The sequence below is a fragment of the Lycium barbarum genome, chromosome 3, assembly GCF_019175385.1.
Source record: "Lycium barbarum isolate Lr01 chromosome 3, ASM1917538v2, whole genome shotgun sequence".
Classification (NCBI taxonomy): domain Eukaryota; kingdom Viridiplantae; phylum Streptophyta; class Magnoliopsida; order Solanales; family Solanaceae; genus Lycium; species Lycium barbarum.
Genome location: NC_083339.1, coordinates 131,098,472 through 131,111,997, shown reverse-complemented (window position 1 = coordinate 131,111,997; position 13,526 = coordinate 131,098,472). Strand labels below are relative to the sequence as shown.

General features: G+C 34.9%; 2 protein-coding genes and 1 long non-coding RNA gene across 3 annotated transcripts; 1 reads left to right on the top strand and 2 right to left on the bottom strand.

The window, feature by feature from the left end:
- Positions 1 to 2,137: 2,137 nt before the first annotated feature.
- Positions 2,138 to 6,642, top strand: LOC132632559 (28 kDa ribonucleoprotein, chloroplastic-like). Its single transcript, XM_060348542.1, has 4 exons — positions 2,138 to 2,713; positions 2,816 to 2,917; positions 4,461 to 4,742; positions 6,323 to 6,642. The coding sequence occupies exons 1-4, from the start codon at positions 2,270 to 2,272 to the stop codon at positions 6,386 to 6,388; spliced, it is 894 nt and encodes a 297-aa protein (XP_060204525.1). The 5' UTR covers positions 2,138 to 2,269; the 3' UTR covers positions 6,389 to 6,642.
- A 733-nt stretch (positions 6,643 to 7,375) lies between these two features.
- Positions 7,376 to 10,688, bottom strand: LOC132632560 (protein-L-isoaspartate O-methyltransferase 1-like). Its single transcript, XM_060348543.1, has 4 exons — positions 10,488 to 10,688; positions 9,720 to 9,990; positions 8,097 to 8,261; positions 7,376 to 7,808 (listed from the first exon to the last, which is right to left on the bottom strand). Exons 1-4 carry the CDS (start codon positions 10,662 to 10,664, stop codon positions 7,558 to 7,560), a joined length of 864 nt encoding a protein of 287 aa, XP_060204526.1. The 5' UTR covers positions 10,665 to 10,688; the 3' UTR covers positions 7,376 to 7,557.
- A 1,110-nt stretch (positions 10,689 to 11,798) lies between these two features.
- LOC132634185 (uncharacterized) lies at positions 11,799 to 12,882 on the bottom strand. The gene is made up of 2 exons (XR_009580070.1): positions 12,843 to 12,882; positions 11,799 to 12,215 (listed from the first exon to the last, which is right to left on the bottom strand). It is a non-coding gene; the product is annotated as an uncharacterized LOC132634185 (long non-coding RNA).
- Between the last annotated feature and the right edge of the window lie 644 nt (positions 12,883 to 13,526).

The window sequence follows — 13,526 nt, the reverse complement described above, 5'->3', positions numbered from 1 at the left end:
ATTAATAAACATAACTAGTGCGGAAAATATGGCAACTATACTCGAGATCAGCTTATGGAGTGCTCAAGACTGATGGTTTTGTTGGAGAAATTTCCACCTGCCTCTTTCTTTTAAAGGTTTTTTAGCACATGATATTCAATGTTTGTTAGAGTAGAGAACAACTGAGCAACATAAGTTGCTTCTGACCAGTGAAAAAAGTTGTATGAACTTTTAGGGTGAAAATTGAGCAACATAAAAACTTTTTGGCTAAAAATTGAAAATAAAAAAACAAAAGTAAGGTCCAAAACATAAAATGGAAAAAGTGGAAAAAGTGAAAAATAATGTTTTGGGGTATAGTTGTATTTCGAATTGTTATGACCAAACACCAAAAAGTGAAAAAGTGAAAAAAAATTTCGAAAAAAAGTAAATAATTCTCATGGCCAAATGGGTCCTTAATGTTCTGAAGTTTCAAATTTTACAAGAAAATTTTACTCACTTTTGAAATTTGAAACTATAAGAGTCCTTTGACATGATTTGAAATCAGGATGACGTGAAGTTGAAATTTTGTTTGGACATGCAGTTTGGATTCTTAAGTTGTATTTTTTTCCTAAATAGAAAATTTCACAATTTGTCAACTCTTATATAATCTTACCAAATAAGCAAATCATAATTCATAAACAAGGGAGTACATGAATATCTTAAGGCGCTACATTAATAAATTACACATCTCTATATTCCTTTTATAAATAAATGCTCGCGATTACATGCTACTACAAACTTTCAAATACACATAGTTTTACAAAGTTGCACTGTTCAAAAAATTAACAATAGAAGTAAATAGCTATTCTTTCACATGATACATGCAATCTCTCGAGCATGAGTCTTATTTTACAAGATATAAAATGATAGATCTTCTTTTACAAAATATAAACTTATAGGTCAAGTTTTACATTTAAAAAATTTGAAATCACAATTTGGAATTCCAAACTCCTTGGAGAATTTGAAATCATGATTTGAAGTTAAAATTAAAATTTTGTGTAGATTTCATAAACAAATATTGATTTGAAATCAAAATATGAAACCACCCAAATCCAGACAATGACCTTAGATACGAGGTTATGAAGGATCCATATTGGAGTGGAAGGCTAGTCGGTGGTCCCGCCTATCTATTTTGTACTAGTATTCGCAATTTTGCTCTATAGTTTCTTGTCCTTTGATTTATGCTACTATTTGTTATTTCTTGTACTTCGATTATCTTATTTATCTGTGGTAGCTCTTGCTCCTTTTTTCCAGATTATTTTATCATGATTTTTTCACTTTCATTATTTTCATTTTCATAATGCTTTGAAATGCTTGTCCTTATCTGATATTTTTTTCCGCCATGCTTTCTCTTGAACTGGGGGTCTTTCGGAAACAATCTCCCTACATTCCAAAATAGGGGTAAGGTATGCGTACATCCTATCCTACCCTCCCAGATCCCACATTGTGAGATTTCACTACGTGCATTCTTGTTGTAAACCCTACTGAGACAATGAGTATAGAATTTCTTTTATGGAATTTGAAATTTTGGAAGAGTGAAATGACTGAAGAGTGGCTATTTGTGAGTTTTTTCACAAAACTTAGTAGGCGTTTGACCATGAAAATCAAATATTTTTCATTTTATTTGGAATTTTAAAGTTGGAGTTGTGTTTTATTTCATTGTTTCAATGTATTAAAAGTGAAAAAAATGACAAAAGTAAAAACAAAGTTTCATGGCCAAGTATTAAAACGTTTTCACTATTTTTGGAATTTTTGAAGTTGGAGTTGGAATTGGAGTTGGAGTTGTGTTTGATCATGGTTTTTGAAATTATAGTTTTTGGTGAAATGTAGTGTAAAAAGGTAAAAAAAATTTGATTTTTTTGAAAAACAAGTTTTTCTTGTTTTCAGTATTCTGGAATACAACTCTGAAAAAAAAAAAATAATTTTTATGGCCAAACGCTAAAAATAAAAAAAGTGAAAAAAATTTTGAAAAAAAGTGAATAATTTTTATGGCCAAACGTTCACTAATTTTCAAACAAAGTAAAATAATTTTTCAAAAAAGGTGAAAAATTCTCATTGCCAAAGGTGTCCTTGTGGAAAGGCCTACATAAAATCTTGGTAATATCATCAAAAGTAGGACCATTAGCCGGCTTCAAAATCTCTGCTCTCTACTCTACCCTTATCCTCTTTCCTCCTCATAAACCCTTCTCTTTCCCCTTTGCTTCTTTACTCAATACCCTAGAGAGTAGATAACACACCATACACACCAACTATGTCTTGTGTTACCAAACCCTTAACCAAGACTTTATCCATGGCAACCAATGGTTGCCTTATCTCTCTCCCTCCTTTCTTCACCACCACCAAATCCCTTTCTTTTCTCTCCACCCCATTAAAACCTATCTCCCTTTCTTCCTCATTCTCCCCTTCACTATCCCTTAAAAAGAACACCACCAAGTTCCCAACTTTTGTTTCTGTTCAAGAAGATGACAGCCCCATTGTTCTTGATGACCAAGAACAAAGTGGGGAATCTTTTAGTTTGGATTTTGAAGGTGGCGGTGAACAAGAAGAAGTTGTTGTTGATGATGAAGGTGAGGTTGAGGAGTATCAAGAACCTTCTGAGGATGCTAAATTGTTTGTTGGGAATTTACCTTATGAGATTGATAGTGAGGGGTTGGCTCAGCTTTTCCAACAGGCTGGTGTTGTTGAGATTGCTGAGGTAATAATGGGTGAATTGTGCTGACAAGTTTGGACCTTTTTTGTTAAAAAAGAAAATTTAGAGCTTTATGTTTTATGTGGAACTGAATTCTTGTTTTTGCAGGTTATTTACAATAGGGAGACTGATAGGAGCCGTGGATTCGGGTTTGTTACGATGAGCACTGTCGAAGAAGCTGAGAAAGCTGTGGTGTTGTTAAACCGTTATGTGAGTTACAAAACCGTTCCCTTTATTTGATGGATTTGCAGTTATTGTCTAAGTTTTTTTCAAATGAAAGCAGGCAAAAGAACAGTTATGTTGAATCTGTGGAGTTTGTTGTAAAAAAATGGGGCTTGAAGATGCTTTCTATTAAATTTGAAACTTTTATTCTTTTTGTTGCTGCAAATAAGAACCCCTCCCTATTTTGTCTGACTGGTAGTGCTACTAAGAATCTATGTAGGTTAACTTTGTATTTGTAAGTTCAATGGAGGCTCAAGAGTCCTTTTGCCTCTAAACTGTTTTGATTCTCTAATATCATGTACAATGTGAGGAAATGCTCTTTTACTTTATCAAATTGTTCTTAAAATATCAATGAAACTTAAATATCCAGGGAAAATGTTAAAGAGACAAGTATTTCAGTAGAAGGTGAGTTTTCAGAAGGAAGGATGATTTTGATATCCATCTAATAAGGTTGCTGAGAAATTGTTGTGTATAATTTTATGACATAATTTCCGAGAGTAAAATTTTTATTTGTTATTAGTTAACTTGTACATGAACAGAAATCAAAATATTCTGAGCTCACTACTGAAGAAAGGAGCTGAGCTTGTTGGCTGATTTGCTTCCTTCCACTTTCCTGGTTTGCTTCTTATGGTGATAGCATGTGTAGAGAGTTTTGACTCTTGATTAGCTGCCTATTCCTAATAATGATTATAGAAGATTCATGTAGTTGCACCATTTTTTTTTTTGGGATAACCGTTGTGTCCAGGCCAGCTTCGGCGCACCTTGACTAATTCCACGGGGTAGCTGCTGTCTTGCACAAGCACAGGTACCGGGTAACTCGATCCACCAAGGCTTGGATAGATGGGAAGAAACCACCTTGTGTTTTGTCTCCATTGGGAATTGAACCTAAGATCTCATGGTTGTCTACCCACTTTATTGACAACTAGGTGACACTGTTGGGTGCAGCCGCACCAGCTAGTTTTGGTAGGTACAGTTGATTGATTAAAATTTTGTCCCAATCAAGAGGCTGTTCCCTCTGGAAATTAGGGAGAAGGTAAAGGGGCTTCCATAGTAGCTGCGAAGCAAGAGAGTAGGAGTGTCTTCTGCATTACGACCCTTCCAGGGAGAGGCATGAGCAAGAGAGGAAGTAGAAAGGGAAGGGATGGCTTATCCTTTTACCAACTTACTATTTATATAACCCTTTTTGCATGTGAATCCCCTGCTATAAAGGCTGTTCCTTTCTTCTCTTTCTGAAAGGAGCATATATGTATGGCTGCATCAGTACTTTACCATAAGATTCTTGTATGACACATTTGATGTAGTGGCATAGCAAATTCTGCTCCATAGCATATAGACCCTGTTAAAAAGTTAATTATAAGTTTGTAGATAACAATAACTATTCCCATGTGCTATGCCCTTGAGCTGTCCTTTGAGAAGAGGCCCGTCATACGATTCAGATATTTCCTCGTTATGATGTGCGAACGTGAATACTTTTATATGTTACTGGACTATCTGTTGCAACTCTTCCTCATTTCGTTTTTTGTTTGAGTAGGATCTCAATGGAAGGCTCTTGACAGTCAACAAAGCTGCTCGAAGAGGTGAACAGCCAGAACGTCCACCTAGAACATTTCAGCCTACTTACAGAATCTATGTTGGCAACATCCCATGGGACATTGATGATGCACGCCTTGAGCAAGTCTTCAGTGAACATGGCAAAGTAGTAAGTGCTCGAGTGGTTTATGACAGAGAGTCTGGACGGTCACGAGGCTTTGGTTTTGTGACAATGTCAAGTGAAGCTGAGATGAGTGAAGCAATCGCCAACCTTGATGGACAGGTAATGTTCACACAGATTATGACACTCGAACACACATATGCGTGATATTAATTGATCATCTCATGAGGCCTTTGGTCTTTGACACCTTTAACCACTAATATGAAAAAGAAAAAAGTTAAATCTCTTTTCTAGATTTTTATTGATAGATCATTTTTTTAACTTTAGAATTTTGATTGGATTTCTCTCATCTCTAACTTACTAGATATTAATCCTGATTCTGACATCCCTATATTCCGAATCGTATAAGAGGACATAAAGAGTTACCAACATGTGCTTCCATACTGATAATGAAACCAAATCTGAACTTTGTAGAGTTCTAACTCATTAATTTATCTGTCATTGTGTGCATTCTTTGTGTGCTTATTTTATATATAATTGGCATTGTACATGAGTAGACAAGCTATACATGCTCTATTCAAATGTGGGAGTATAGTTTTAAATCTGTGTTTGTACATTTAATATCTAATAGATATTGTATTCTGTGGGAAGAGACCAAGTTCAAATTGGTAGTTGGTGTCATCTTGATATATGGATGATGTCTAGAGTCACTATTATCACACCCCAACAAAAAGAAAAAAGAAAATTTGAATTCTAGCACAGCCAAAAAACACTAGGTCATTTCTTCCCACCTGTCCTAGCCTTGGCGGACAGAGTTACCTGGTACCTGTTGCTGGTGGGAGGTGGCAGGTATCCCCTGGAATCAGTCGAAGGTGTGCACAAGTTGGCTCAGACACCACAGTAATCCCAAAAAAAAAAAAAAAAGAAATTAAGGCATTGAGTCTAGATAAGATTAGTACACTGGTATCATTTGATTACTGCATCACTCGAAATTAACTGTACTGAATTTTGCATTAATGTCTAATGTTTGATTGTCATTTTTGGTATCCGTAATAACGACCCCTGTATAAGTTAGTTCGTACTTCCCCCTTTTTTTGTTAGACTGCACATGTTAGCAAAACATGTGTAAGAGTGTAAATGACTAAAATGGTTGTTATAGTATTACTCAGTTAACTATTTCTTGTCATCTCATCTTAGTTTCTAATAATTCTCGTTATACACTGGTATTGCCTTTAAAATTGGAAGAAAGCATTCTTTGACCCTGGGAGAACTTTACCTTATAGTTAACCTGGAGGGTTTTACTTCAAAGTAGCTCGGGTGGCATTCTTCTTTGGAAAGAGAAGTTGCATGCCTTACTACACCAATCACCTTAGCGGTGGAAGTTTTAGCACTGAAACCTAAGCAAAGGAATATTATATATCAGTTTCATATTTGTGGATCTGTTCATGGTGATGACAACTGGATTGGTATATTCAAATTTGGATATGATTAACTACTCCGATAAGAAATGCAAATATACAATGATGATTATTAACTTTATTATAATTTTAAGTACTATGATTCCTGATGTGACTTGTTCGCTGACCGTATGACCTCTATGTGAGTTATCTGCGTAATACAGATGCTGAACAGTTAGTTGCTTGGTTGTTGGTTATTTTCATTGATGGATTCACTTTCAGGATATATTTTCTTTTGAGATCTTTGGTCTTGAAGCTAAGTTTCTCTTCGTTGGTGTATTTCAGAATTTGGATGGGAGGACAATCAGGGTAAATGCTGCTGAAGAAAGACCTAGGCGCAACATGTATTGATTTTGATCATACATTTGTTCGTTAATTGACATAGCAGTCACAGTTCTGCAGCTATGAGCTGTTAGATTTTCATTGAACGTCTTTAATTTAGCTCTCTTTCTTGTATGTTTTTATATTTGAGTACTTATATAGGCACGGCGACTTCTTTTTCTCTTTTTTCGTTAATTCTTTTTGTTTTGCTCGTCCTTTGGAGGACTGAATGTTTTTAAGATTTTGGATTCTATTTGTGGTACTGATTTGCCGCTAGCTTTAAACCTTGGTGTTGGTAATTGGTAAAGCTTATTCAGACGTTTGGTTGCAAAAAAAATAAAAAATAAAAAAAATTGAGAGCTGTATTATGGTCAGGAGATTTTGGTGTCCTAACTAAGCTAGTCGTCAAATATTATATGGGTATCATATATCATTTGCAAAGTAGAAAAGCGTTGTAAATTACCTTACTGGTGATTTGATCAGAAACCAGAAATCGCATTGGAAGCCTATTATGGTTGAGGTATTTGAGCTTCTAATTAAACTAGTTGGAATATGTAACTATCACAAGAAACGGAATTTGATATCAAAAATTTACTACTCTGCCGACCAAGCATTTCTTATTTGTAATCCCAATGTTCGCTTTCGTAAAAATCGAAATTTGATTACTTTCTGCATATTTATCCTACTTTTGAATCACATTTGAACAGCTAACCCAGTCTCAATCCACTATCCACAACCTCACTTAACTATCTGGCTCAAATGTACGTATAAATATGATTTCGAGTGATAAATAAGGCTGGCAAAGCAAATCTGAAGACTGAAAATTGAGATCTATGCGCGCATGCATTGCTGGGATTAAATTTAGCAATCAAATGTTGCATTCCTAATATTAAACTCAATATCAGTATCATCTCCAATACCACATGTAACCAACCGATTCCTTTTGCTAGCCAAGAAATATACTATCGACAGCCAGATCAACCCACAGAGCAGAAGGAAAAGAGAGGCAATAGTTCGTAGAGGTTCAACAGGAGAGAGTTTACATGCAACTAAATATAGAACCATTTATATCGTTCATTCTTTCTTTACAGGCTAAGAGGTGAAGCTGTACAAAACATCAAACTGGAGTATCAAGAAAACCAAAGCTAGTTATTATAAGTGGAGAACCAAGACTACCATATCACCAGACACAACAAGCTTTATGTGCCCTTTATCTGCGCTTCTCGACTAGTCAGTGGAACATAACGGACAGAAGTCTCACTTCGAACGCTTATTGAACCATCCAATTTCTTGTCTATAACCTTGAGGTCTTGGAAAAAAGTACCCACTGGAATCACCATCCTTCCCCCAGGCTTTAACTGGTCGATGAGATCCTGTGGAACATCAGCTGCAGCTGCTCCAACGTGAATAGCATCATATGGTGCGTGCTCCGGCCAACCCTTCCTCCCGTCTGCAATGATGCACAAGTCACCAAAAAACACTCATTTGTCAACACACTAAAGAAAAGACCCATGGCGGGGGCATGGCAGCCTGAAAAAGAAATAATATTAAGTAACCATCTATGAACACAACTACTTTGGTCTGTCGAAGGTCTCCTAGTGATATCTTTGGTGAGAGTTATTTGGTGTTGATCAGCAAACAGAAACGTATACAATTCCAAATTACTTAAAATACGAATCTCTATGACCTAATCAATAAGTGCCTGAACAAACTATATGAAAATGCTATAAAAACATACCACCAACATGCAATGAGAGGGACCCTTCTTTTAACAAAGGAGCTGCTGCACTTTTTTCAACATTCTTGATCGACCATGCAACCAACTCTGGTATATGTTCTACACCAACAGCTCGACCTTGTGGTCCAACCATCAGAGAAAAACATGCTGTGAGATACCCAGTCCCTACATGGAGAAGGAAAAAAAAAAATCTATTAAGAAACTGACTGCTGCAGCAGAATTAGCTTTGATGGGAAATGGTCATCCTTCATTCAAACAATCAACTTACCTCAATTCAAATAGATATGAATTCATTGCTTACAACCCAACAAGAATATATTCTAAAAGCTTATCAGTATCTCCTAACATTTTCCATAAGAGAAAATAAATATCCATCAAGTAACAAAGGCATGAAAGTTTCAAATCTTACTAACTGCACACGTGATTAATTTTTTGAGTTCCCTCTCCAAAATTCCAACTAGGAACTAAGAACTATGGTTACAGAGAACATTTATACTAATGAGATAAAAACAACCTTTGAACAAACCTCCTCATGGTAAATGAAATATTCACTTATAGTTAATACAGGAAACACTTATCCAAAAAAAAGATGTACAGAAAGACCAACTCTTCATTCAGAAAAATTCAGAAACAAAGGAAGACCGTTCAACCTGTTAGTCACCACTACCAATAATTTTTACCTCAATAACATTATCCTCTTCCGGTAACCAGACCCTAGATTTGATTCTTTCACTTCTGTCTAAACCCAACCCATCATATACCCAACATTTTATCCTACCATGAAATTTATACACAAAACTAAGACAAGCTATTAACTTCACCTTGGACAGGCCAATCATCCGAAATTTTTTGACAGAGACCAATCATTTTAACAGTCTACTGAAACTTATATTTCAACACAGGATTACAAGTTATTTTAACATTGAGATCCATGGAGCTCATAGCACAAGTGTAGAGTTGATCCTACACCAAAGTGTTATGCTCACTGCTAGATGGCATCGGTCTGACAAGCAACCATAATATATAAGGAACTTGGAAAATGAAAGGAAAAAGTTGCACAGGAAAAATGTCACTTTGTCAATCCACTGATGGTGTTGACACATGGTCACGCAACAAAAGTTATTGACATCTCAATAATACAGAAACAATCGGGTCCTGACTATTGAGAACCAACAAGCTGCTATTAATGTCTTACCGAGTGCATGCACCAATGTCATTTCTGATTATCTACCCACATGAAAAAACAAGCAAGTTATGAGAATGACCCCTTAGGGAGCTTTATAAACAGCGTCTCATTTATTCCCGGTAAAGCACAATTCAATCATAATTTGGACAGCTGAATGTTTTCCTGATAAAATGTATCCTAAGGTCCCAAATTGGACCAAAGGAACTCTATCGGCTATATTTAAAACTAATAAATAAGTGTTTCTGAATTGCTATCCTCTAAGAGTTTTTATTGAGTTATTAACATGGAACCTCGTATTGTTTGCACAAAATGAAGGGTATCCCAGGCTTCTGCTGGCTCTTCTATCTGTGCTTTTTGACACCTATATACTCTTTTAAAAGAACTAACGATATCCCCCAAATAGTTTGCAAAAATGAGTGAGCTCGTCAGACAATTACCTGAACCGACATCCAGAGCATGCATACCAGGCTGCAACCTGTCCTCCAATAATTCAAGACACATGGCATGCATATGAGGTGCTGAGATAGTGGCATTGTAACCTATACTCATGGGGCTATCAACGTAAGCAGGAGTACCCTCAGGTACAAACAAACCCCTATCTACAGCTTCCATTATTTCTGTTACTTTCTGTGACTTTATTACTCCATATCTTTGCAACTGCTTAATCATTCCCTTGTTTCTGTTAACGCCACTTCCGCTCCAAAATTGCTGTTGACAAACATAAAACAAGATTGAAGTAAGAGATAACAAATAAGCCCATCGGTTGACCTGCTCAAGGTTGACATGCACAGCAGTCAAAACAATTGAATTATGCAGCAAAACAAAAATAGATGATGTAAGATTTTATTCATAGAGGTAGAGATCAGATAATGTATCAGGAAGGGTTGCTTGCCAGAATTCCAAGAGTTTGGCAAATAACTAGTTATAAATTAGGGTTTCGCCTAAAATCGCATTGCTCTATACTACAGTGATGTATCCTGTAAATTAGCACTCAAAATGTTTCCAGACACTTGTAAAGAATATTTCCAGAAGAAATTAATCATCCGAACCAGCTCCCTTGCTAGAACTTTTCCGTTACTAGTAATTTTGTTTTTCAATTCAGTGTTGGGAAATTTACAATCACAACAGAGTATAAACGATCATTTGAAAGCAGTAAATTAAAACAAAACAATTAGAAACATCAAATACTGATAAAAAAAGAGTACCTCCATCCGAGAGAAGAGAGAGTTTCCCGTGAAGAAGGATGAAGAGAAGAGAGGATATTTGCGGGGTTGGATTTGATGAGCGTAGAATAAAGAGTAAGTGTGCTTTAAAGGCGCACGGTAGCGGAAACCATACGCTACAGCTACTGACACGCAATGTAAGGATATTGAAGACGGCATTATTCACCGCTTCGTCACTTGTCCATCCTTTAATCAACCATCTTCTACCTCTTTCTTTACTCTTCTCTTCCCACGTGTCTTTCTCCATTTTTCTTCTTATTGGGCCTAGTGGCCCTTACCTATCTTGGTGGGCTTTGTCTGGCCCAATTTTTTGAGAGCCCCATGGGTCAATTCTCTTTGAAGAAATGAACAAATAACCAAATTTAACTATTGTTTCAATACTATTCAACATTTAGGTCTTTTTAATTCAACAATAAAATTTGCACTAAAATACTCCTACCTAAAGCATGAAAAAAAATGCAATACAATAACTCCAGCACATTACGTTGAGCTTGAAATGTGCAGTCGAGAACTGTAAGTCAGTGTCATATACCTTTTGATTATTCAAAAGAAATAAGGTATCAATTAATCAATCAAGCCACAAGTTTAAACTAGTTATGAGCAAAAAATATATATTCTGTTTTACATGGACCCATTTTATTTTAATGTCTCTAATTTGTGCCAAAGATTATAGTATTATATAATGTTTGTTGCAGAACTCGGTAGAAGTTTAGTGACTCTAATGCAATAAAGTAAAAATTGAGTGACCATTTGAACAATGAATCGTAAGATGAAACATTACAATTAAGTTGCATTTCTAAATTCCATTAGTTATATTTTCGACATTTATGTGAAACATGTTCGACGGTAGATCTATATGCGTTGTCTGGATTACTCATGTCTATGGGAACAGTTCAAAATATAAATGTTCATGTTTTTGAGAAAAATAATAATAGTAATAAATATCTCGACAAGTTTGCTTCATTTAAATGCTACAGCCAATAATTTCCATCAAATGTATATTATCTATAATTTAAATTCGTTGTTTGATGCTTGTAGCTCTTTACAAACTTGTTTTTATTTTTTATATATTTTTTATAAGAGATCTTCACTTTTACACATAAGAGATCTGAAAAAATCATTTTCTCTTATTTAATTTGTAAGTGGCATAAGAGATCATTTCATATATATATATATGACGTCCTTTTCATTGTTATCATTCCAAACTATAATTCCATCATATTAAATGTTTATTTTTCGGTTTAAGATAAAGTGAAAGGAACGGAGAAATGCTGATCGAGGAAGAAGATAAAGTTAAAGGAACAGAAGCATGCAACTTTTATTAATAACATCCACACACATATACCATATCAAACTTCAGAAACACAACGTACGTCCATGCAACTTATTTATTACATCCACATATCAATTAAGGGACATGGAGAGTCCTGCTCCTAACAAACTAGACCTGAACTTCCAAGAGGACTTCATCATTAATGATACAATTTTGAAAAATGATGAGCATGCATATTGGATACAAGAAAAATCAACATCTTCTGGTACAGACACAAGTACGACTGGAGCAATGTCCGGCTTCGAAGCTCTCACACTTCTTGCAAATAAAATCACAATTGTGGTTTCTATTGTTGTTATTGTTGAAACACGGCCCACTATAACGCTTGCTGTTTGACCTGCATTCCCTTGCCTCTCCAAGCATTATCGGTCCCATTTCTGCTAAGTTATTATATATTAGTATCATAGCTATTTCAAAGACGTATATTTTCATTTTCTACTTCCCTAATGGCTCGTTCCAATTTATGTAACATAGTTTTTGAATTGATCGACACAGAGTTTAAAAAAGAATATTTGCTTCTGGTAATGCTGATTTGCTAAAATAATAAGTTGTTTAGTTGTAAGATTGTTTACTTTGTTTAAATTTAAATTTCGTTGAGATATTATAGGCTTTTGAATTTATTATGTAGATTTCATGTTTTCAAGTTGGCTATTTAAAGCCTTTCATGCTTAATAAAATTCAAGAGAGAAAATTTAATCATTCTTCCAATCTTTTGTGCTACACCATCTTTTAACAAACCAACAGTGTGGTTATAAAAGCTTCACATTATCAGTAAAATGGAAAGTGTTAAAATTAATAATTTTCAAATTTCGAAGCGTGTCATTCTTTTTAAAAGCACTAAAAAGGAAAGGTGTATTATACAAACTGGAACAGAGAAGTAGTCAGTTAATTACAACCGTACTATCTCAGACACACTGTATCTGCAATAGTATGAGAAAGAAAGAAAGGCGAAGATGTAGCATGGAGAAGGATAGAGGACTTAAATTAACAAGGAAATGAATTACCAGCGGCAAAGAGGAGCATAAGCAGAAGGGTGAGAGGGGCGGACCCACGTGTTGCCAAGTGGATTCAATTGAACCCACTTGGTCTGTAAATCTACTGTTTATGTAGGGAAATCATCATCACATTTTAATATATGAAACCTTTTGAATCCACTTGACACAAAGCTTGACTCTGGCGCAGCGGTCAAGTGGGTTCAAATACACCTTCAGAATGCGGGATCGAACCTCTTTAGAAGCATGTTGTATTTTGTTACTTTTGGCCAATTTTCCTGCTATGCTACAAAGATCAAAGTATTGGCCAACAAAAGTCAGTTAATGTTGATTGGTGGTCAACTAGCTAGCCTTTATATTGTCTTTCTTTTTTTCCAATGTCACCTTTTATATTTTGTTTTCTTACTCAAATTCAATAAAAAATAATTATATAAAATCTATTTTACCTTAAAGAAATTAAATTTTATAAAATGAATTTTGATACTCTCTTTTATAGTTTTTTTTTCTAAAAGATGCAACTATATTTGTTGAAATTATATATAGTTTATTTTAATATAGTTAATCAATTTATATTAGTTTTTTAGTTTACAACTTTTTTGTATCGTCTTTTGTTCGTAAATAACAAAATTGGTCATTATGAATGAATTTTGTTAAATTACATAGAGTTAATAGATTTTTTTAATTCTTGTTGAAGTA